This window comes from Mus caroli, chromosome 16, assembly GCF_900094665.2.
Source record: "Mus caroli chromosome 16, CAROLI_EIJ_v1.1, whole genome shotgun sequence".
NCBI lineage: Eukaryota > Metazoa > Chordata > Mammalia > Rodentia > Muridae > Mus > Mus caroli.
This window is the reverse complement of record NC_034585.1, coordinates 45,640,735-45,665,376: the sequence shown is the minus strand read 5'-3', so window position 1 is coordinate 45,665,376 and position 24,642 is coordinate 45,640,735. Positions and strand designations below refer to the sequence as shown.

At 37.6% G+C, this 24,642-nt stretch overlaps 1 protein-coding gene across 2 annotated transcripts in view; it reads left to right on the top strand.

Annotated features, from left to right (window-relative positions):
* The window catches only part of LOC110312035 (T-cell receptor-associated transmembrane adapter 1), a 36,297-nt gene extending 13,604 nt beyond the window's left edge, over positions 1-22,693 (top strand). Inside the window, exons 3-6 of one of the 2 annotated variants that reach the window (XM_021185592.1) lie at positions 6,852-6,888; positions 14,668-14,729; positions 16,643-16,731; positions 21,527-22,693. In XM_021185592.1, the coding sequence (XP_021041251.1) occupies positions 6,852-6,888; positions 14,668-14,729; positions 16,643-16,731; positions 21,527-21,784 (446 nt within the window). In that variant the 3' untranslated portion in view covers positions 21,785-22,693. The remainder of the gene's footprint in view (positions 1-6,851; positions 6,889-14,667; positions 14,730-16,642; positions 16,732-21,526) is intronic. The other variant, XM_021185593.1, reaches the window with a different exon arrangement.
* The last annotated feature ends 1,949 nt before the right edge of the window (positions 22,694-24,642 follow it).

Below are 24,642 nucleotides of genomic sequence, written 5' to 3'. Positions count from 1 at the left end.
TTGAGACGGTGATAAAGGTGAAGAGCTGCTTCCTAAGGCTCTACTGAAGTCATTCAGTTCTCAGGGGGCTCCAGCTATGGCCCTCGGCACTGACTGGAAAAGCTGCAGACTGAACCCGGGCCTGTCACTACACCACAGACCTAGAACTTGTCAGAGTGTCATTACCACTGTGAGCTTTGCTTTCTTTTAGCCAGATGGCTTTGATCTACACGTGGCATAATTAAAACCCTATCACGTACCCAACCTGCACATACCACCATGTGCACACCGACTACACGGATCAGTGCACAAAAGAACCAAAGCTCAACGATTTCTGGGAAGCACCTTGACAGTCGAAGGGCAGAGAAACTGCATTAAGAGCTATAAATAACCAGGAAAGAACTTTGAAAAGAAAAATATAAAAACTCATGAAAAGGGACAAAACTAAGTTAGCACACTGAAGTTAAACTTAGCACACACGTCTCAGAAAACCCGCATGAAGCAGGTAAATGGTGATCAGACTGTAGGGAGGGAGGGGCCTCGATTCACTCAGGAAAAGCTTCCTACGTGGTGAGAACCCAGCATCAGGTGAGGACAGAAAGTTGTTATCACGCAGATTTTGAAAGCTTGGAGGTGTTTGTAGATGGCAGAGCTCAGGTCACACGACTATTTAATATCAAAATTGTGCCCCAGCACCCAATGTGGGCACACACACTAGCACAGGCTTTGTAGTTTTCACCTTCGGTGCTGCCGGCATCAGATTTTATTTGTTCATAGTCAGATGATTTTACATCATACACATAGAAGCAGACCCTCTCTGTTTAGTTTTTCAGAATTGATTTGATATTTTTTTAAAAAAAAAATTTATACAAGCTATTATTGCCTCAGCCTTACCATAAAGGAGGGGCTCTATTGTTTAAAAGTAGTGAGGTGGAGAGAAAAAAAAATTGAAAAATAGGGAATAATAATAAATTGAATGCATGATGTCTTTCTTTTAATTAGCGGCTGCCATTTGATCATTAACAGCATAGCTTTGAAAGCAAATCATGTGGTGTCAATTGATATTCACTCTGGTTTCAGATCTCATGTAAGTAGCAAGATCTCTGTCTCTCGGTATCCTTTACAGCCAATGGAAAGCACCATGCAGACCAAAAGGGTCTTGTAAGGAAAGTAAATGAACACGTGTATTAGGACAGTGTGGGGACTTGGCAGTTGGTTCGTTTCGGAAATAGTCCGTATCGCCATGCTTCACAGGCCTGGTGCTTCTTTCTCTCTTTCGACAGTAATTACCTCCTTCCTTTTGGCCATAGCAATCACCAAGGGCCTTCCCTGGCCTCACCTTACTTCCCGTCACTTTAGTACATTGTTTCAGTAGGTGTCAGTCAGCTCTTCAGCCTCTTTGCTGCTCCAACCATGCCTGTGTCCTGGCTTCCTTTCTCCCCGCCCCCATCTTTATATTATTTAACAACTTAACAACAGCTAGGGCTTTGGGTTGTGCTCCTGTAAGCCACGTTCTATTCCACTTCAGGGGGTTGGGTATTGTGAGGCTTTTATGAGATTGATTCCAAACGCCACTGGATCACAGGTCATTTTATTTGATACACACTTGTTAGGTGGCACACACTGTAGAGATGGATGTGTAAACTCAAGGTGATTAGCCTTGAAGCAGCCTCACCAGTGCTCAAGGATTGCAAAGTGCTCTCACTCCACCTTCCCAACTGCCCTCCCCCCAGAGCTTTCCCCGGGTGTGAATATTTACCCTGATATCCTCTCCAACCCACAGGAACAAATGGTAGTATTCTTCACTTCCAGGGATTGCAGACAACTTGAACTCTCTGTAAACACTCAGGTCCTCCCTAATCCCGAAGACCAGGGCTGGCTCCAAGTCTTGGGCTAGACAGGCTAGAAGAAAGTTTGTCACATCATCCAGCCTTCTCCCATGTGCTCTGTAATTTTCATGCTGCTGCAATTGGTCCTGTGTCACTTTTATGTTAGCACCGCTGTGCTTTTTGTGGTTGAGAAACTGGCAAGATATGACTCCACCTTGGCCAACAAGCAGTAAAGAAACATTGGGGGCATATTACATAGGTTTCAAAAGGAACTCTCCTTCCAGTTAGAGTGTAATATCTACACATTTAATCAGACAGATGCCCCTTTTTTCTTGATTCTTTCTGTAGCATCTATTCAGATGCTTTGAAAGTGAATTCTCTCTCTGCTTTCCAAAATAAATCTTCATTTTTATTCAATGTGTTGTCCAAATTTGTTCTTCAGGAGTGTGCTCATTTCTTTTCCTAATCAGAATGTATTTTTCTTTTATCCTCCATTGAATCCAATGAATATTATTTATTCAACTCTTCCTCTTTAATTTAAGAAGATTAAACAAGTGTGTGACTTGTTTGTGTGTCAATGTTATTAGTGAACCTTCTTCTCACTAGACCATGGCATGTTTTTGAATGAATCAGAAAGATTCAGTGTTAGAGTTTCAGCCACGTGCTGCTGTTTCTTGCTGTGACAAATTGTGACAAAGGGGTGGACATTCTAAAGGGGAACCATAAAAGCAAGTGTTTGCAGCATCCTCTCTCAGATACATACCAACCCCAAGCCTTGCATCTCTATCACGCGGAGGATGGGGGACCTTACCCAGTTCTTCTGGTCCAGGATCCTGCACACTTTGCTGCTCTGGAACAGAGTGCAGTTTTCAGTTTGGCCGTGTGGCACTGAGATGAGTAGGCAGTGTTTAAATCATGCCATTTATTCTTAAATGAACTTCTGAACCTTTGGGATAGAGAAGGTCTTTGTACGATCTGAGCTTGCTCACCTTCAGGCTTAGCAAGAGATCACTGTTAATTAACCTGTACAACTAAAATTACCCAAGCAGAGATGAGCTGGCTACCATTCAAATACACATTTACTTTCTACGACTTGTGAAGCTGGTGGTGTCCTTGGACTTTTTCACAGTGTTTCTTCTGCAGTTTATCTGATGTATAGTATTCTTTATCCTTTTATTTTCTTTTTTTCTTTTTTCATATTGCTTTGGTCCCCTTTCATTTCATCTAATGACCAGATGCTATTACATACTATCTTATACATAGTTACTTACATTTAACTTTTCTAACAAAATTTATGGTCTTTTTCTCTTTTTCCTGGGGATGAAACATCTGATTATACTTCCCTACTTTAGAGTTATTCTTTCAAACATTGCAAGAGTATGTTTTCTAGGCACCAATATTCATATTACAAGTACTACATTTTTACTTTATAGTCCTTATCTTATAAAAGAATTTGCCTGTTTGAGAAAATATTTTATGGGACACCTAATTGTTCTTATTGTTATTACTAAGTGGCATTTTTTTGTTTTAGTTTAGTGTTTTTTATTAGATATTTTCTTTATATACATTTCAAATTTCAAATGCTATCCTGAAAATTCCCTATAACCTCTCCCCAGCCTGCTCCCCTACCCACCCACTCCCCCTTCTTGGCCCTGGCATTCCCCTGTATTGGGGCATATAAAGTTTGCAATACCAAGGGGCCTCTCTTTCCAGTGATGGCTGACTAGGCCATCTTCTGCTACATATGCAGCTAGAGACACGAGCTCTGGGGGGTACTGGTTAGTTCATATTGTTGTTCCACCTATAGGGTTGCAGACTAGTTTCGTGTTGAGATAAGCTTTCATGTACCTCAGGCTGGCCTCAAACTCACTACATAGTAGACAATGACCTTATATTTCTATTTTCCTATTTTTGACCTTAAAATGATGGAATTACAGATGTGCACTGGCTTAATCAATTTTTATGGTGCTGGGGATTGAACCAAGGATTTGCTAGGCAAGAACTATACCAGTGGAGCTACAACCCAACCCAATATTCTGTACTTTTACTCACAAATTTTTTATTATAAGCAAAAATGCTCAACTGGTGACAATGCCCTCTATAAAGGTGAAATGTCAGCGATTTCCTTTCAAGTTAAACTTCATTTATATTATATATTTCACTTTACTAACTGAAAAATGTTAGTAGATTTCCAGTTTACTCATTTATAAGGAAAGTTTCCAATTCAATGAGTAAAACGTGTCACATATACGGTATGGATTTAGAACACATGACGTGGATAAACTGCTTTGTCATTTTATAAAATATCTTGACATTGTTTTAATTACTGTCTATATCCCCTCCATGATGCTAGGTTTTACTGTTCTTTTCTACATATGAACTGATAAGCATAACTTTAGAGTAATTGTTACGCAGTCACACAGCAAGTGCCCTGAAGAGCGGATACCAAATCCAATATTGGCTGATTCCTAACCATGAATATGTTCCATGACATGACACTTTATAGTTTACAGTCTTGTACTTAAGTTCCAAGAGCATTAGTTACTTTTCTGTTGCTGTATAAAACATCATTGCCAAGACAACTTCTAAAGGAAAGAGTTAGGCTAGAGGAACACAAGTTGGTCATGGTGAAGAGGCATGGCACCAAGGGACATGGAAGTCCAAGTGAGAAGCTCACATCTTTAAAGGCAATCACAAAACAGACAGAGTGAGCTGGAGTAGGTGAGCGTTTTTAACTCTCAAAGCCCATTCCCAATGACACACTTCCTCCAGAGATGCTCCACCTCCCAAGCCTCTTCAAACAACATGACCAGCTGGAGACCAAGTGTTCAAATGCCCAAGATTTTGGGGGACTATGACAGTAGGCAAATCTCAAAAGTATCTAATGGCCTCAGTCTAATTGGTTCATTTTTGTAAATATAGCAATGAATATGTGTTATAGCATGCTTTATTTTTCCAATTTATAATTTTCTGACCTTGTTGTCTTCTGTGTTTGTTGACATTAGTTATGTTTCTGTATTTTCTGATTTTGCTTCCTTTCATTAACTTGTGACTATTGGGATGTGTCTTTTTGACCATTCTAGGCTCTCTCCAGCATTCATCAACATTCATGTTCAAAAGAATATGAATCTGAAAGCAGCTGAAAGTAACTTCCTATTTTTGGTGTAGTCATGGGAGGACATTTTCTGACTGCTGTATTTCTGGCATCCCGTGTAGATTACTTCTTTTATCTTGGGTTCTACAGCAGCTTAGTAGACATGTTCGTCAAGATCATCCCTCATTTGATTATCCACAGAATCCCTCCCCAAACACTGACATGAAACATGTCCATTTCTCTCAGTAATGTGATCACTTTCATAAAAACTTCAATGAATGTTTCTGTAAGAGTTAAACTCTCTAGAGCGCAAGTCTACACCATGACCTAAGTTTACCTAAAAAATAACTTTCCCAGCTGTTTGGTGATTGACTCGATTATTTTAAATGGTTCCTACGAGTTCTTTCCTGAATCACAGTGTTTCCCAGATATTAAAATTGGAAGACCATTTAGCATCTGATGTCAGAAACTGAGATGGCTCCAGTCTCTATTTTCATAGAATAACTTTAGCAAAAGTTAAGCTTTTATTCCATGGCATATTAAATAATAAGAAATTCAAGTATGATAAAGGTCATATTACATATATAGGTATATATATAGTTTAGTGTATAAATCATTGATGAGTAGGCAATAAAAGTCTAAAATAAAGCTAATATTCAGCACAAAACTGGATCTTGAATGTTTTTAAATCCATTTATTTCGATAATGTACTATGAATATATTAATTTCATCAAATATTATTTAAAACATAAACTTTCTCATTACTCTTAAATATACAGATGCATTTAACAAGTTATTGGCCTATGAGCTACCACCTTCAGGGTTCAGTGTGAACTACTTCCTTAGAACTGGAACATACCTTCTCCCATGGTTTTATTTTCTTAGATTACATATCTGGTCAATATAGAAGCTACTCTAATATTTCAAGTAGTTTCAAAGACTGATTTACACCCTTTTCCAGTGTCTTTGCTCTCAGACTGTCACCATAGGCATAAAATGGAGCTACCACAAGGCTTCTTGGTTTCATCAAATGTCGCAAAATTTTAGAGGAGAAGGATAGATATATGATAACTAGAGACCCCTCCCATAGATCAACAGGTAGGTAGGTAGGTAGATAGATAGATAGATACATATGAACACGTAGAATTGCTGTTGTTGTTGTTGTTAGAAAACTGTATTAGAACCAACATGAACAAAAATAGAAATAACAGAAAACCCCAGAAGTGTTGGTGGAACTCAAAGGCAGAAACTGTGTCCTGTTTCACAATTGGTCAAGGACAAGAGAGCCAAGTAAAGAAGTCTCAGATTTTTCTCATTGTTTTCTGTGCACAAAATACAATGCATCTGGCTCGTTATTATGCCCAAGTGATCTTGTTTTCATCTCAGATTACCAAGACAGAATTGACTGGCTCAGAAAGGAAGCTACTTTTATCATTTATATTGCTACAACAAAACACAAAAGCAGTTACCCTTATAAAGAAAGGGGTTTTATTTAGCTTATAGTTCTAGAAGTTCAAAGTTTGGACAGTTATAGCACAGACAGACTCTACCTGGTAGCAATGGCAGGGTACATGCTAGAGAAACCGATCACATGTCTAGCGAAGAGACAGAGGGGAGCAGTCAGTTTTGTTCCTATTTATGATTATCTTCCAAGAATTACCAGTCACATAAGAAACTGCCTAATCCCTTCTGATAGCAACATTCTCCGTGATTAAAGGATTTTCCCTAAGATTCCACTCTTGAAAGTTCCAGTGCAATCCATGATACTGCCATTTTGAGGAGTAAACTTTATCACAGGGATTCCTTGGATACCCACAAATCAGTTCAACGAGTTGTAGCCTTTGTGGCTTGATCAACTTTGTTCATTTACACTGAGTCTTAGCTCCCCTCACGAAATATTTTTAAAATGCATAAACATTTTTTAATTTGTTTATTTTTAATGTTTTCAGATGAAATATACAGATACTCTGATGACTACATTCCAAGGTATGCTAAAACTGATGATGTATTATGATTTCCAACTAATAAGGAAAGTAACAAATGTTATATTGCTTATATATTTGTCTCAGAGATGTTATCAATTGGACTAAATGCTAATGAAAAGTAAATCATAATTTCTTTTACTTGCATCTGTAGATTGGAGGCTGTAACACTATCATAGATCCCAGTTATTAATACACCAAGTCAATCAAAGAGCTGAGTGAAGATTAAAAAGACAATATAATCTGACAACTATAAAGCTCTTAGTATCTATTATAGATATCTATATTATAACGAACATGAAACTTTATGATTGCAGTCTAATTTTATATAGGATTATGTGGCACTGCAGAATGTAGAATAGAAATAAATCTATAAAATCCCATAGAAAAAATAATCAGACCTCATGGTTCATGTCAGTAATCCCAGCAGTGGAGAGGGTGAGACAGAAAAGGAAACAAGTTTATGGCAAGCCTGGGCTACATAGTGAATTTTGAGGCCAGCCTCAGATATATAGGGACATTGTCTCAAAAACCTACTAGAATAGGCAGACAGACACACACACACTTAGTGGCACAGTGTTTGTAAGGATGATTTTAATCAATAGTGAAATCTAATGAATTTATACTCTGAAATAACAAATATATCGATTTTTGAGAAAGGTTCTCTCTATATTGCCTTGGCTGTCCTATAGCTCACTATGTAGATCAGTCTAGCTTCAAATTCACAAGAGATTCACCTGCCTCTGTCTCTTGGGTGCTGGGATTAAAGACCAACATGCCAAGCTTGTACAATATAGCTTTAAAAGAGAGTCTAGGGTATAATGACTAGTAAGAAAATTTCATTTTTCTGGATAGTATATTATAACCCAAATGTATCATTATATTGGATATTCCCATTAGGAATGACAAATCAAATAAGAATGATTTTCTGCAGCATTTTTCAAATCTTCCTAAATTATGGTCAGAGAAATCTTTGAACAAGCTTTCTAACTGAACAAGATAAGACAGGACAGGACAGAGCAGGACAGGGTACGACAGGCCAGGCAGAAAAGAAAAGGATTTAAAGCCTCTGAACTCTACTTGGTCTTTTTATAATAGTTTCTGCTTTGTTTAAAAATGTCTCTTACAGATTCAAGATATGGTTGCAGGTAGACTCTCTGCATACAAATTTTTGTGACTATCCTTCATAGTGAAATCTTATAACTAGAGATAATTTCAGGCTATCAAGAATGATTTACTGATGATAAACATGAGAACGTTCATCTCTTTTCTGATGAACTTGATTCTTGACATATGAAGGGCAATTAAGATACAACCTGCCAGGTGTGGTGGCGGCACTACTCTGTATTCCCAGCACCAGGAAGGCAGGCAGGAAGGTCTATTCTGAGTTTCTGGCTAGATCAGCTTGCCTAAAGTGAGCCTACCTCAAAATACAAAGGATAGAAAACAAAAATAAAAAGATACAATGTAATAAAAAGTCTTGTGATTGATTGTTTAGCTAAAGATTAAGTTGACGGCTTTGGCTTTGGTATCGGTATGAAAAGAGCTGGAAAGGAAAATTGTTACAATATTCATTTCAATGTAACTAGGTTTTTATCTGTACTGCATATGTGGGAATGAGGCTGGTTCTTGTGTAACATTTGCTCATTTAACAAAGAATCACTCAAGAATAAGCGGTACATTAAGAAGTTGTAGACTAAGTTCACTGATTTCCAAAGAGTAAACTCCTGCCTGGAAGAAAGCAAAGATCATCACCATGCCAACCATCAGGTATAGGAATAGGAGTCAATGCTTCAACCCACTGCAGCTGAGCTCCTACCTGCTGTGCCTAGTGAGGAAGACACTAATACACACAACATGTCACACCAAAGGAGTTTATCATTTACAATTATGCAGCAAGGGGCAAAGAGACCTCAAGTTCATCATGAATGGTCCCCAGTGGCTAGGACAATTGCCTGTGGCAGAGCATCTCATCTGCATGTCTTACTTCTAGATGAGCAAAATCAGAAATCAGCCAGCACTGGCTTGTATACCCCAGAGGCAAAGTGACAACTAAAGCTGTGAAGGCTCCTGTCTCTATGGAGACTGCAGCCAAGCCTAGATTTTCCTAGACAGTTCCTCTTCGTCCTGTGGTGTTTCATCTTCTGTTGCATATGCTGGTTCTCCCTGAGCATTACAAGAGTGTCAGGGATGTCCCAAAGTCACCCGGAGAACAGTCTTCAAAAAATAAAATAAAACTACAAAATGGAAGAAGATAGATGATTTCCTCAAAGATTTAATCACATCTGTTGCCGGTTATTAAATACTTTAAATGTCCATTGCCTATTGTTTCTTAAATCTCCAATTAGGCAAAAGTTGAATATACAAAGCAGACACCACCTACAAAAGATAAACAAATTGTCAAGCTTCTGTACATATAACGAGTCCACTTTTCTTGATTATGTGGATTGAAGATCAAAAATAGTTTTGTAGGAAGGCATTGAGACTCGGGAAATTATCTTCATTCATTAAAATGAAAAAAAAATCAAGAAAGAACAAGTGGAAAATGATCTCTTTTGGAGGTAGGCTAGAACTACGGAACCCTCTTAAGTTAGACAAAAGCAAACAGATGTCGATCATACTGGGTTTCCCTTTTCACTTTCTCTGGATTTACAATATCTGCTAAGCTGGGAGCTATACTGGAGAGAAAGAAATTTCTTCTCTGCTCTTCCTGGTTGTCTAAGTCCCTTTCTATACCAGAAGGTCATAAACACGATCAACCTAAGGACAACACAACATCCAAATTTACATTACAGGAAGTGAAATGCATACTCCATGTAACATCCTTGAACCACCTCATTTCTCTTAGAAATATATTGTAAACAATTCTTATTCCTCTTCTATACGTTTAAGGAAGCTATGTGGTTGATATTCTATGGGATTGAGATCCAAGGAATTCAAAAACTTACTTAAATTCTTGCAGTTGTTCTTTTTTTTAAAGACTTATTTATTTATTTTTAATTTTTATTATTTTTTTACTAGGTACTTTCTTCATTCACATCTCCAGTGCTATCCCAAAAGTCCCCCCACACACACACCCCTTGCAGTTGTTCTTACAGACTGGTTCTCCAGACTGAGAATCTTTAAAACTTCCAGGTGTTCTTTCCTGACCCAACAGCTTCCAAGAATACATGAGTTGAGGCTCCTCTTCTTTTTTCCTTTTGTTGAAAATAGAGTTTTCCCCTCATTACATATGTCCTGATTATGGTTTCCACTCCCTCTCTTTCCCCCAGTTCCTTCCCTCCTCTGCTTCCATCCAGATCCACTCTTGTTTTGTCTGTCATTAGAAATGAGGCTTCCAAGGGATAATATAAAGCAAAATAAGATAGAACAAAAACTAACACATCAGAATAGGCTAGAACAAAGGAAAATGAGGCCAAGAGAAGGCACAAGAATCATATATAGACGCAGAAACACACCTTCTGAAATCCTATGAAAAATGCCACAGATATATCATTTTTAAGAAAAGACACTAACCTGGAAGCCATGATATATATGCAAAGTACCTCTGAGAGAGACAGATAGGGGATATATATATATATACATATATATATATATATATATATATATATATATATATATAGAGAGAGAGAGAGAGAGAGAGAGAGAGAGAGAGAGAGAAAGCCCTGATATGGAACCTCCAGTGAAGCCTTTGAGTTAATTTTCTGTTGACTATCTTCTACTGGGCCTACCTTTTACTCTTAAAAGTTGTTGGTTTTCCCAGTGAGACTCCCTTGTATAAAACTAAATTTTCATTTGTAAATGGCCATCAACTAGGGATAGTTTCTGGGTTAGGAATGGAGGCCTGTGTCCGTGTTGTCCTTTCAGCTCTAGGGCCCCATTTGGTACAGCTCCATGCAGGCACTGTGTATGCTGCCTCTGTCTCTGTGAAGTCATAGGTGTCTGCATCCTGTTGGTTCAGAGGGCCTTGTTTCCCTGCTGTCCCCCATCCCCTCTGGCTATTCTACTCTTCCTGCCTCCTCTTCCACGGGGTTCCCTGATCCCTGAGGAACAGATCTGATGAAAACATTCCATTTCAGCTTGGGTGTACTAAGGCTTCTCACTCTCTACATATTGTCTGGCTGTGCGTCTCTGTATTGGTTCCAATCTACTGCAGGGGGAAGCTTCTCTGATAATGACTGAGCAAGGGGTTGATCTAGGAGCATAGCAAAATGATATTAGAAATCATGTTATTGCTACGCTTGTTCAGTGGAACAGAAGTATTTAGTTTTATCCCTGGTCACTGGGCTATCTAGTCTCAGGTTCTTGGTCACCCAAGCAGTGTAGTGTATGATTCCATCTTGTGGAGTGGGACTCCACTCAGATATTAACTGGATACTCCTGCAGCTTTGTGCTACCATTGCACTAGCATACCTTGAAGGCAGAGTATCATTGCAGATTAAAGGGTTTGGGGCTGTGTGGGTGTTTACATTTCTCCTTTAATAGCATGCATATAACTTTTCTGTACCAAAGGTGCTTGCATGTTGGAGCAAAGGCTCCATATAGGCATGAGATCAACTTCTCTATGTTAAATGAATTGTGTGGGTGTTATCTTTAGCAAAAGACTTTGATGTCAGTTTGTGGAGTTGTGGAGAAAGTTACAATTAAACAAGCATAGTGAGGAATACCCATAGTAGCTTCCCCTTTCCTTCTGCTTTAATAGTCTTTCTGCATTTCTTGTATCTTTTACCTTAATACATAAAATCTCAGCCTAATGCTGCTTATCCACTATACACCTACTGCAGTCAAACATGATTATCCAGCTGCATTCTGGTTATATTTTCTGGCTTCCCCCTTTCCCTTTTAAGTCTTGAGTCTATGTCGTTCAATCTTTGGGCTTCCAATCCACTGACTCAGCTCTTGCATAGTTGACCAATGAATTCCACAGGACAAATCCTAACTTTGTTTTGCTGGCCTCATCTGAAGCATTTCTACTCGAAATGCTCACTTCCCTGGCTCTGAGCTACCAACAGACCCCTTTGATTTTGCTTCCCTTTCTAGTAGCTTCTTCTCCTGAACCTTAAAACACCAGAGTGTCAGCACTCCTCTAGCAAACTACTTTTCTACCACTATTCACTCCCCAAATAATTTCACTTTCCTTCATGGTTTTAGGTAACATTCAGATACCAATGGAATACAAAATTACATTTCTACATAGTCAAAGAAATGCATTTCAAGTAAATCAAGCTAACATTTGCCAACAACAACTTCCAATAGACCCCCAAACCTACTCCTTCCCCAGCTTAATAACTCCGAAATTCCTTAAAACAATTTTTATTAGTTTTAAAGCAATAGCCTACCCTTATTTGGATGTTGGAACTCTATATTATATTATGGAATTTGGAGGCTGAGAAGAATTACGTAGCATAACTGATTTATAAATAATACAGTTATAACTTACAGAATTGAAGTGTGAGGGAATCAGGTAGGTAATGTTGTATTTTAGAAAGTAATCTTTTAAAATCTGCTTAGATCACAAAGCATTTGAGGTAAATAAAGTAAGCACATTTTTAAAACAATAACTGCATACGGTCTAAATGGAAGCTCAAAATTGGACCATAGAAGTTACAATAATATATTTTACAAATTTGATGTGTCAATAAATATACCTAATGGCTAGAGTCCTTCTTCAGACATGCTCAGAGAGTGAGAGTTTAATTTGACCAAAACTCAGGATACATTATTCCCTTAGTTATAAGCTCACTTACTAATGTTTTTCAAAGAGCAATCACTGTATCGGCTGGGTATGTGAGAGGAAGAGCACCTACTTAGCATGTGCAAGACCTGACATTTGATTTTTCAGCATTGCAAAGGGGGAAAAAAACAGCAATTATTGTAATCTCCCACATAAAACATTGCCAAACATTTGTTGTTGAAGTTTATTACATGTCTGCAATAAGCTGGAGCCATTTGGCATTGCTAAGTAAAAACACAATTTTTAATTTGTTCGTTAAGCAGCTGCTCCTGAATAATAGTTTATTTGAGGTGATTAATCACTTGAGGCCTGCCTGCAGACATGGGACAATGCATTATAAATCACATCTTATTTTCATTCATAGGGAATAGAGTGATATTCATTTTTTGGACATGATTTATCATTTGTCGGTTGTGGCTGCTATCTCTGTGGGCTGAGAAAATGGATGGCTTGTCTTATTAAAAGTCTTCACCTTTTGCGGTAATATTTTCTGCATATCCAAAGAAAAGTCATGCTCAAGACCATTGGTTCCTTATTAAGGTGTACTGGATAGAAAGTCCATTTTAGATGAGTTCTTTCACTATCAGTTAAATGAAATGTGGGCCAGCATCCGGACTTTTGAAACCATGTGTATGGGCATCTCCTGAACTGTTATATATACTCTGTCTTCTTTAAGAAGTATGGGAAGCACTTTTGGTGTTGTCCCTTGGAATAAATTCCTTTTTCTTTAGATATAATTCCTTTTACCTCTCTGTGACATGTAATCTCAAAGTGAAGGCAGTTGGCTTTATTTCATAAAATTCCACTTACTAAGTGATACGTTCCTCTGCCCCTATCTTACTAATGTAAAATGTAGCCATTAGGGCCATTGTCATAAGCATGATATCATTAGGACAATCTGGAGATGATGACAAGGTATTTATTATAATAATAGCATAATGGAAAACAAGATGGAAATTTAATCAAATAACAAAAACTAATACTCCTGAATCTGTGTTGATTATCTTCACTAGAGGTGCAGGAAACCGTGGTCCTTATATGGCCTTCTAGACTATTTCTCTAGAGCCTTGTGATATGCATCTTTCTTCATGATTTCCTCAGAATGTACATAGAGTATAGGACCTTCCAATCAAGTTTACATTGTGATTCTAGCTCTTTTATTAGGTTTACAATTACTGACTGTATGCCTAGGTATTTAATGCATTGTTGACTCCTAGTATGTACAGTACAGGGAATCATAACCCAAAGGTTGAGTGAGTCCTGGAAGAATGGAAAATTCTCATAACTGGTAATTATGTCTAATATTGCTCACAAACTAAGTTAATAAATTAATCTATCTGAATAGGGCTTTCCTGTCTGTAGTTGCATTACAAGTTTAGTAGGTTCCAATCGTGATCTTTCACCTTCTAATCCAAGTCTAGAGTATTTACATAACAAATGTAGTTTTAAAGGACCTTTCAGAGCTGTACTGGGAGCAAACAAAGGGGCAGTACAGCTAGGAACACAGACAACCTACATTCTAGTCTGAACTCTGCTTTTTTCCTACTCTTGTGACCTGGAGAAACACCCTGTGACCCTGAAGCTTAGAAGCCATATAATATCTGTGTATTTCATCTTTCTTATCTATAAAATTTGGGTGATAGTGCCAGCCTATCGAATTGTTTTGAGAATTAAATAAAAAAAATATGAAATGTACCTCAAAAAGTTCCCAACACATAAGAGTTCTCAGTAATCATTTACTATTATTACGTATTCCTGAAAGAAGGTTCCAATCTTCACTTTTAATTTGCACATGCACACGTGCACACACACACACTCATGCACACAAATGCATGAATCCTATTTTAACTCATTCACATATGATCGCTTCTACCATAGGAGTTTGAGCCTGAACAAGAACAGGTGATGGTTTACTACATATTGAAGTGAACTGAGAAATCAGTTATTAATTGCTGTTTACTAATTAAACAGTTATTACTTAGAAGTTATGTTTTACTAAGTATAAAGTGGATTTTGTCTAATAAAGAAAATTATGTTCCCCTGTTGTAGAGTTGATGAATATTATGTTGAAGATGCTCCAATTTATGGTAACTTAGAAAATATAATCCCAGGTAAGTTTTACTTTTCTATAATTAAACATGTGAAAAAGAAAACTACTTAATTCCACAAACAGTATCTCTTTTTAAAAACCATCACAGTTAGGTTTCTAGAAGCCATAGTGATATCTAGTATATTACATAGAATATATTCGCAAGGGCTACACTGTAAGTAGCACTATGATATTCAGTACAAGCCAGCAGCTCCTGTTTCTCTATGAGCTCTTCTTCATTTCCCTCTTGTTACAGTATATCACTACCAGAGTAGTGATAGCATATTTAATTTCCATGGATTTTAACACCCAGAGAATTCTATAAAATAAAGTCATTTCTAGAACAAAAATATAATCCACAGAAACAGTATTTTGTGATCTGTATATAAAAGCATGACTACAGTTAATGGCCAGACTAATGAACACTTTCTCTAGCTTCCTGTGTTTTAACCTCTTCTCTCTGAGTGGGGAACCTGGGGCTGGATTGACAGCAGGTGGGGGCGTGGGGGAAGCAGAACCAAGCCATCAAGTGGTTTGTGCTTTTAGTTTTCTACGAGAGCTCTCTCCACTTGAACCTTCTCTCAAAACTAAACACTGTAAAATCCTCAAAGCAGTCAGCTGGGATGAAGCCCCAGGACTGATAAAAGAAACTGACGCTTGTCTACGAGCCTTCACTAGGTTCACTAGTGGAGTCTCTGGGTTTATTCTGCTGCAGGTCTCTGTCTCAAACACAAAGTGTTTCCATAATCTAAAAATACCTTAATATCTACCCATCCACCAATATGGGATTATAAAGATAGAGATATGGAAACTTATAAGATTCAAATATTTAACTTGGTCCTTTTTTTCCATTATGAATGTCCACTAACTTTCTGTACTGTAACAGAAGAAACTATATCAAAAACATATCAAAATAGTATCCCCTGTGTTTTATTTGGCAGAATTATGATCTTTAATACTTAAATACTTATGAATTCCAATGGCTCAGAGCCCACCAGAAATATGATTTCCAAATAAAAGTATGCCTTGTGTTTATTTCCCAGATTCTGACCTCTCATGCTCTGGATTGGGCTTAGAAATCTGCTACTTAACAAACAAATACAAGAATTCTGATGCTAGTTTTTCATGGACCATGATTTCAGAGACACTACTCTATGGACATATTCCTCATGGTATTTTTTCATGAGGGTAGAAAGGTTATTAGGTACATTCGGGTATAATTATATCTTCCTCTCTGAGGACAAATTGGTGGCCACCCTATGTAGATGTGTGTAGAGATGTATTTGGGAGAATAATGAGACAGAATAGGATGAAGTAGGTACAAGTCTGCTGGCTTTTAGACACCACAGACTCTAGATCTTTAGCGTGGTGTTTAACAATCTTGAGGTCTTAGGACAGTCCTGTCTAACTGAGATGCCATTGTTTGACGGGTCAAAAATCAGAATCTAGGCCATTTTGTTCAAAATTACAGTGAAGTATTTTAAATGCCTCCGAATAAAACATCTTATTCATAGGACAAAGTACAAAACTTTAGTCACTGATGGACTTTGAAGCACTGTGCTTCATGCCATGTGCATGCCAGTGGACCGTGAGCAGGCACACCCAGGTAACAGATTCCATAGACAACCCTTTAACTCCATCATGTCTCTAGATCATCTCAAACGATAGCTTAGAAGAAACTTCCACATACCACTGTGATACAGTCCACACCTTGAGCTTCTTTCTATCTGTCATTAACGTTGTGGGCAAAAGACTTCTCTGCCTGATCTGCAGCCGCTCATGCTGTCATAACCTCTTTGCACATCCATCTCAGAGATTACTTCAATAATTCATGACGTTATATATGGTTAGCTAAATATTGTTTGAGTCATGCATTTTATTTATACCAGCACTTTTCATTTTTCTGTGAAAATGTCAATCTCTTCTACTCCCAAGAACCACTGGATGAGGACTGCTATGAACAAATGAAAGGTCGACCTCAGAGATCTGCAAGTGATCCGCAGGAAGTGGCTGCACCTGCACAGGTGGGGTTTTCCATACACGCTAAGTGCGTTGACTTCACAGCACCTGGACATGGTTCAAGAGCACAAGAGTGTTTTCTGATATACATTTGGAGTAGCCTGCTAAAAATTTTGCAGCATGAACCACATGCCAGTTTCTGAGACTTGAGCCCTACAGGGAAATAAAGAAGCAAAACCAAAACTCAAACTAAAGACTCAAAATTAGGTATAGTTCAAAAGATAATAGACTGTGTCTGTGCATACATGTGCATATATATATGTGTGTGTGTGTGTGTGTGTGTGTGTGTATACATACATGGACAGTAGCAAATTGGCAAACATGCTTTGAAAGAAACATAAAGTTGTTAAAAATTCTTCTTTTTTTTTTTTTTCAAAATCGTTTCTCTTATATACTCTCACCTCTGCCTAGACGAGTCATGAGGACAACAATTCCAAGACAATTGTGTTGGCTTTGTTTCATTTCTCCTACATGTATTATCTACTAGATTCCCATGAAAGAGGCAGCATTAAAATCCCAATTTTACAAAGAAAGAAAAGTGTGTCTTGGAGCACCCAGATACTACATGTGAAGACAGAATCCAAAGGTAGATCCATCTTACATATAATATTTTTATTCTAAAGTAGGTCATGCTTTAGAAATTCCCCATTGTGATAGAATTTTTCTCCTTTATGCTACATTATTTTTGCAAGAAATCATACTTTTTAATAATTCTTGGTCTTCATATGGGACCCCTGACAGCAGGAGTAGGGGCTGCCTCTGACTGTTACCTACCTTTGAAACCCTTTCCGCTTATTGGGCTGCCCAGTCTAGTCTCAATAGGAGGAGATGGGCCTAGTCTTACTGCAACATAATACACCAAGGCTAGTTGATATCCATGGGAGGCTTTCCCTTTTCTGAAAAAGGGAGAAGTGGATGGGAGAGAGGTGGGGGACAGTTCTGGGAGGAAAGGAGGGTGGGAACAAGATGTAAAGTAAATAAATTGATAATTTAAAATGTAAAAAGGAAAAGAAATCAAGATGTGGCATTTGAGAAAAAAGTCACCACATATGCAATCTGATATTTGGTTCATTATAAAATATGCTTTAGAGCCTGGAGAGATGGATCAGTGGTTAAAAGCATTTGGTTCACAGAACCCACACTGGAGAGCCCACAATCACTGCTAATTCAAGCTCCAGAGTATCTAAATTCCTCTCTGCCCTCTGTGCACACACACACACACACAGAGAGAGAGAGACAGAGAGACAGAGAGACAGAGAGACAGAGACAGAGAGACAAAAGATAGAGAGACAGAGAGCAGAGAGAGACAGAGAGCAGAGAGACAGAGAGAATGAGGGAGGGAGAGAGAGAGAGACAGAGAGATGCATATAGCATACACACATGTATACTCATAAACACAAATCTTTAAAGGACAGTTTTACTTTTTTAAAATAGGAAAAAATACATGACATATCTTCAGTTAAACTCATGATAATAAGTTTGTGAAAGAAAAGCTCTTGAGGAATATTGAGGTGTAATTGCACCATCTAGAAATGTAGAAACCCATCCACACAGTTTTAGCTATAAATATACTAAGAATTCTGAATAGACATTATGACTAAATACATGGGAATTGCACGGAGTAGCTTTGTCCAAGCTACATCTGGTTTTTACTCAAGTGTAAATGATGCAAACCATGTAAGACTTCAAGCTGTCTGCCTTATGAATTGTGTATTTAAAGATACTATTCAGAAAACTAGTCTTTATTCTATTACAGTCTTAAAAATTTAGTTTCACACATTACAGTCGTCTCTTCCTAATTGGTCAATTTCACTTTATCAGCATAATCATCACACCAGTGTGCAACTCTAATACTCTCTGCATTGATGAATCACAGAAGTGTAGGAAATCTACAATAACATGCCTATGGTGAAGGAGAAGGATGTTTTTGGGTCATTTCATTGTCCTTTGAAAATGATGTATGTGGTTCAGAGACTGTACTTTGAGTATCTTAATCTACCTCAACAAATTAAGTCAATTGCTAGGAGTTCATCAGAAAGTCTAGGAATCAGATTAATCCTCAAGGGTTCTCTCATCCTATAAACCTGAAGGCTATACACATGATGCTCCGTTTATTTATTTATTGATCTCGGATCAATGTTCTGCCTCCGGACTGTATCAAAAGCATCATCTTCCTTCCCAGGCCAATACTAATTATGCTCTTCACTATTTCTCCAGAGTCTTTCAATATCTTACAATTCTGATTAATTTTCCTTTTCTTTCTGGAAATGAATCATGGTTATTTGCCTAACCTGTGTGCAAATGATCTCTATATTAAGAAATAATAATTTTTAAAACTCCTTTTGATCTGCTTTTCCCTATAATTTCTGAACTGGATAGAAACTAGATGGGATTTTTTTTCCATCATCATAGCTTCTGTTTCTTTCGAGAGACTCACTGTCTTTTACCCTTTCCTCTATGTCCTCCCACTCCCAATTCATTCAACTGAGCCAGCACAGGGAAAGTCTGAAGTTTAAGTACAACCATGATACTTTCTTAGGACTCGAATTTCTTGTACCTTGATACTGTCTGATAAAATACAGAAGCTATTGAGCAGTCGAAAATTATTTTGAGTGATTTTTCTATAAGTGAAGAAACCAAATTTCAAACACTTTGGAATAAAAGGGAAATTACTGCCTCATGTGATAGACAGAGCTAAGACTGTATTTTGCATTTGAGATGACTGAGTGGAGAATCTGTCCTCTGCCTCTTCATGAACTTAATACCTCTTTGTATTCTGTCATCAGGACACTTTACCAGTGAGGCTTGGAAAGCTACTAAAGGCTCATGCACTTTTCATTTTGACTCAGGGGAAAAATACCTTTTCTGTTCTTGAGAGTAAATATCAACTTTAAAATGCCACCAAAACATTTCCATTCCTGGACCATTCTCTTGGGTCCTGTTGCCAGGGGAATGGAAGGTAATGGGTGCTTGGTCCAGCATAGGTCAGTTGCTTAGTCTTGCTGGCCTTGGATACATCACTCCAAGAATCTAAAACAGGGTAGAGCAAAATTTACCAAAGGAGATGAAGGAGTTCAACAAAGTCCTGAAAGGTCAACAAATAGCCATTCTTTTGTGGTTCTAAGAGCACTTTGCTGGCTTTTCACCTGTCTGTCTGGGGGAAGTCAAAGCAGATGACTTTTTAGATGACTAAAAGTGTACAGCAGTGAATTTCCAAGTTCACTGGGATACAGAGCAGAGTGGGGGGGGGGGAGTACTGGGCATCAAAATAGGAAACTTTAAAGGGCAGGACATGAAATCCAAACTTTAGTCCATAGGCTGTGATTGTGAAGGACAGATGACAAAATACAAGAAAGATATTTTGAAAACAGTATTCCAGAGGCAAAACCAGGAAAGGGAATAACATTTGAAATGTAAATAAATAAAATATCAAATTAAAAAAAAAAGAAAAGAGTATATGGGATGAATGGTGGAGGGGAAAGATTGGAGTGTGCATACCAGTTAGAGAGCTATTTTGGTTTTGCAGAAATGATTAAAGAACAGCAAGTCTGATAATGAAATGAAAGAGCATGTAAACAGAGCCTTGCCTTCTGGCTACTATAAAAACACAAGGCATTTCCTTTATACCAGTAGAGAGATACCTTCCCAGGCACTGGGAATTGTTCATCCAAATGTCACTTCCCTAGCCTCTGGCCTTACTGGCCTGGTCTTAGAGGTAGATTCTGAACATAGATAGCTACACTATACTCAATGGAAGTCCAATTTTAGTTTGAAGCATGTAATAATCATAATGTCATTTGCTTTTGAACAATTATAGCTTTGATATATATTTCTCCATTTTCCAATCATATCAATACTAGGAGATCAATATTATTGCTTTCATTTGAAAAGTAAGAATGCTGAGACTGAGTATGGTTTTTAAGAAGCATGCACATAGTACAACTGAGACTTAATCTGCAGTTTTCCTACACCACATTAAAGGTCTGGGCTCCAACCTATCAACTTGTGTTTCCCTAAATTACCTTAGTCTCCTGTCCTTACTCTGACATTGGTCCAACTGTAGGACACAAAGGAAGGATAACAAATTCCATTCTATCTTTGATATCCATTGTGTGAGGTGATCTGTTTGCTTTATTGTTTTGTTTGGTTTGGTTTGTTTGACTGTTGTTATTATTTTGTTTTGTTCTTTTAGTTTTTGGACACAAGGTTTCTCTGTGTAGCCCTGGCTGTTCTGGAACTCACTCTGTAGACCAAGAAGGCTTCGAACTCAGAGATTTGCCTGCCTCTGTCTCCAGAGTGCTGGAACTCTGTCTGCCTTCTTCTTATGAATCTTTTTTAAAATGTAAATTAAGACGCAGAGGAAGGTTTAAAACATTAAACACTAATTATTAAGAACATGTAAACCATACTGTATGATTTATAAAATGTCTCCCTTTCATGCTTTCCCTCATAAGCAAATTACTCTACAGTCACTTGGTAGGACTAATGTAATGCAGAAACTACTTGAAATGAAGGTGAAGATAGAAATGGTTCAAAATGTTCATGTAAATTTTGATGATGGAAAATAAAATCCATGAGGCTTCATCTAAATACTTTCCTTCCTTAACTCAAAAGTCTTGAGTTGATTATTGAGTTGTTGTGGTTGTTGTTGTTAACACTCAACTTTGGCAAAATAAGGTAACCAAAGCCAGAAAACAAATCCATTTTCACAGGCCATGGAAATCTGTAGACTTCTTAGAAATTAAAGAATGGACTAACAATGGAAAACTAAGATAACTTTTTTTAAATTTTCATTTTTAGGTACCTGCTGAAGCTCAGATGTGCTATGCCTCACTGGATCACAGCGTGAAGGGGAAACGCAGAAGGCCCAGGAAACAGAATACTAATTTATCAGACAGAGGAAAGGATACACAAGTCTATACAATGGATGCCAACGTTTCTCAGATAAATATGGTAGAAAGTTTCCCACCAGATAACCAGGTAGTAGAGGAAAGCATTCATGATGATCCCGCTAGACTGTTTGGGTTGATCCGTGCCAAAAGAGAGCCTGTAATCTAACTGGACCATCATCCATCTCAATGATAACACCCTATGAAAGATGGTTAAAATCCCTCATGTGACACACAGGGACTGGCAGGGTGACAGTCTGCTCATTTGTCAATGGGATGGTACCTTCCTTTCTCTTCATGGATTGCATCCCTGCACATTAAGTCTAATTAAAATTATCTAGATAAATTCAGTCAAAGAATATCCAAATAGGAAAAGGAAAATAATAAAATCCAGTTTGCAACTTAAATTACTTGGTAATAAAATCAAAACGAACAGTAATACCTAATAAGGACAAATTGTAAAAATATCAAAGTACATATGTGCTATAGGATATCTTGAATAAAAGAGAAAAGCCAGTGTCTTAAAAGGTTAATCAGTAAAACACATCTTCTTTCATCACTGTGAATAAATAATTAGAAGAAATTTCTGATTAAAAGTACACTGCCAAGAAAATTAGAATAAGCTTGAGTATTTTTCCAAAATGTAAATAGTATTATCAGTTTTTAAACTGTTATAAAAATAAATCCATGCTCTTTGCAACAATTAAAAATTAAGAACATGGAAAATTTTACTAGTCAGAGATAATCAATATGAATAACTTTCTCTGTGTTTTGGGATATTTTACTGGACATAACCATCTATGTGTATCAGCCTTTCTTGTTTTTCTGTTTTAACTTAAAAGTAGGGGATTATGCATAGTATTTAAATTCTCTTTGTGTATCAAGAGACTATGGCTTTAGCTCTACTATATTTAACTATATTAACCTGTATACAGTTTTGTATTTGATGATTCTGGGAAGCAAACACAAGGTCTTTCAGATGGAAGACAAGTGCTCCACCCCTGAGCTCCATCCCAAGTCTGTCTAAAAATTCTGATGTCTGCATTGTATCTCATTTATGATTAAATCATAATTCATTTAAAGGAGTTTGAAGACTACTTAAATTACTTCAAGCTTCTATTTAATGTGTTCACAAATAATATTTTAATGAGAATGTTCCAAGACAGGTCTGGATACTTATCTAGTTTCTTTTTTGTGTTAAGTGCTTAAAGGGGAATTAAATATTTAAAGATAAGGTTTTGTATTGTTAATTTCCATAGATCAGATCTCTGAAAGGTCAGCAACTGGACCAAAAGTAGACATACCCCTTAGATTCTAAAGGCTTATCCCACATTGTCTCCCAAACAGTTAACTCCATAAACCTCAGCACAGTATGGAGATGTATCACTGTGAACCAGCATGCAGGAGGCTGAGGTAGAGAGAACACTGTTAGCTCCAGGCCATCTCAGACTAATGAGTGAATTCCTGGTCAGCTTGGGCTAAGAGTGAAACTATGACTCAAAATGAAGAATCAGAAACAAAATCACTTCTCTTACCCTCCATTGAGAAAGGAAGCTTGGGCCGGGCGGTGGTGGCGCACGCCTTTAATCCCAGCACTTGGGAGGCAGAGGCAGGCGGATTTCTGAGTTCGAGGCCAGCCTGGTCTACAAAGTGAGTTCCAGAACAGCCAGGGCTATACAGAGAAACCCTGTCTCGAAAAACCAAAAAAAAAAAAAAAAAAAAAGAGAAAGGAAGCTTGATGGTAGTCTATAATAAGCATCTCTAAGTGTCATAAACTGTATTTAAAAATGCTATTCTGATAGAGACACTTGTACACAGCATACTTTTATCTCTACTTTTCTGGCTGTGTGCTACAGAATTCATATACATCACATTTTTATAATACTTTTTTAAGGTTTGATAGAGTTAAAAAATTCCCCTTTCCTTATCCCCAAACCTCTTCATATAACCCCTCTTGCTTTCTGTCAGTGACCTCTCTCTCTTTAATTGTGACAAATATGTATATGTGTAATTGGAGAGCTCTCCATGGAGAAGACTATTTCTCTATCTTTCAGCGTTACCCAGTTGCCTGTAGTGTTTGTCTAAAGCTTAGACCCTGCACACCTTCCCTTCCATGAAGGCATGTCCACTGACGTCACCATTGCTCCAATCAGTCAGTCATGTTGATGAGACTTTACTGTTTTTATTTAAATTACCAATTGATTTTGAATGTATTAAAACAATAAAAAGTACTTTCATAATTTTCCATGTAATAAGACTGTCTAGACATTCTCACGTTCTTTGTGCCCATGCAGGGTTCTGTCTGGTACCCCACATGTCAGCTTAAAAGACTTCTTTAACTATTTTTATCATTCAGGTCCATGAGTGATAAAACTCCCCTAGCATGCTGCTATACATCTGAAAAAGCCATTGTATTAGTTTTTTAGAGAAATTGTCACTGGGTAAAAAATTTCTAAGGTTGAGCTGACGATGCTTCTTTGAACGATCTGTACGGTTCCTTTCTGGGACACAGAGATGCCATCCAAAAACTTGCTGCCACCCTTACTGATTCAAAGCTTCTGGAATTGAAACAAGTTGAGTATCTTTTCCTTCAAAGATTAAGTAATCCTTCTAGATTTAAGAAGAAGAACGAGCAACACTTGTCCCTATTTGAACATTGTAGCTGTATTTTCACCCAATGAATTATGGATTTCAATCAGAGAGACTGATTCTTCTCAATAACAGCACTGATGAGGTGTGAGTTCACGGACCTCATTTTGTAATGGAAGCCCATTGTAACAACCTTGATCATGTTGTGAACATGTCAGGAAATAGATTGGACAGTAGTGGGCTCTTTTCTGCTTCACCATTCATCAACCTAGAGCCTCTACATATTCTTTTCAAGGAACTCAGCTCTACACTAATGTGTTTAGCATCTCTACAGGGGAGTTCTCTGGGCACCTTCGTGATACCTGTATGCTTCCTCAGAGTAATGTCTGACATTTTCTGCAATTTCAACAGTCTTATTGTTAATAATGCAGATTCATA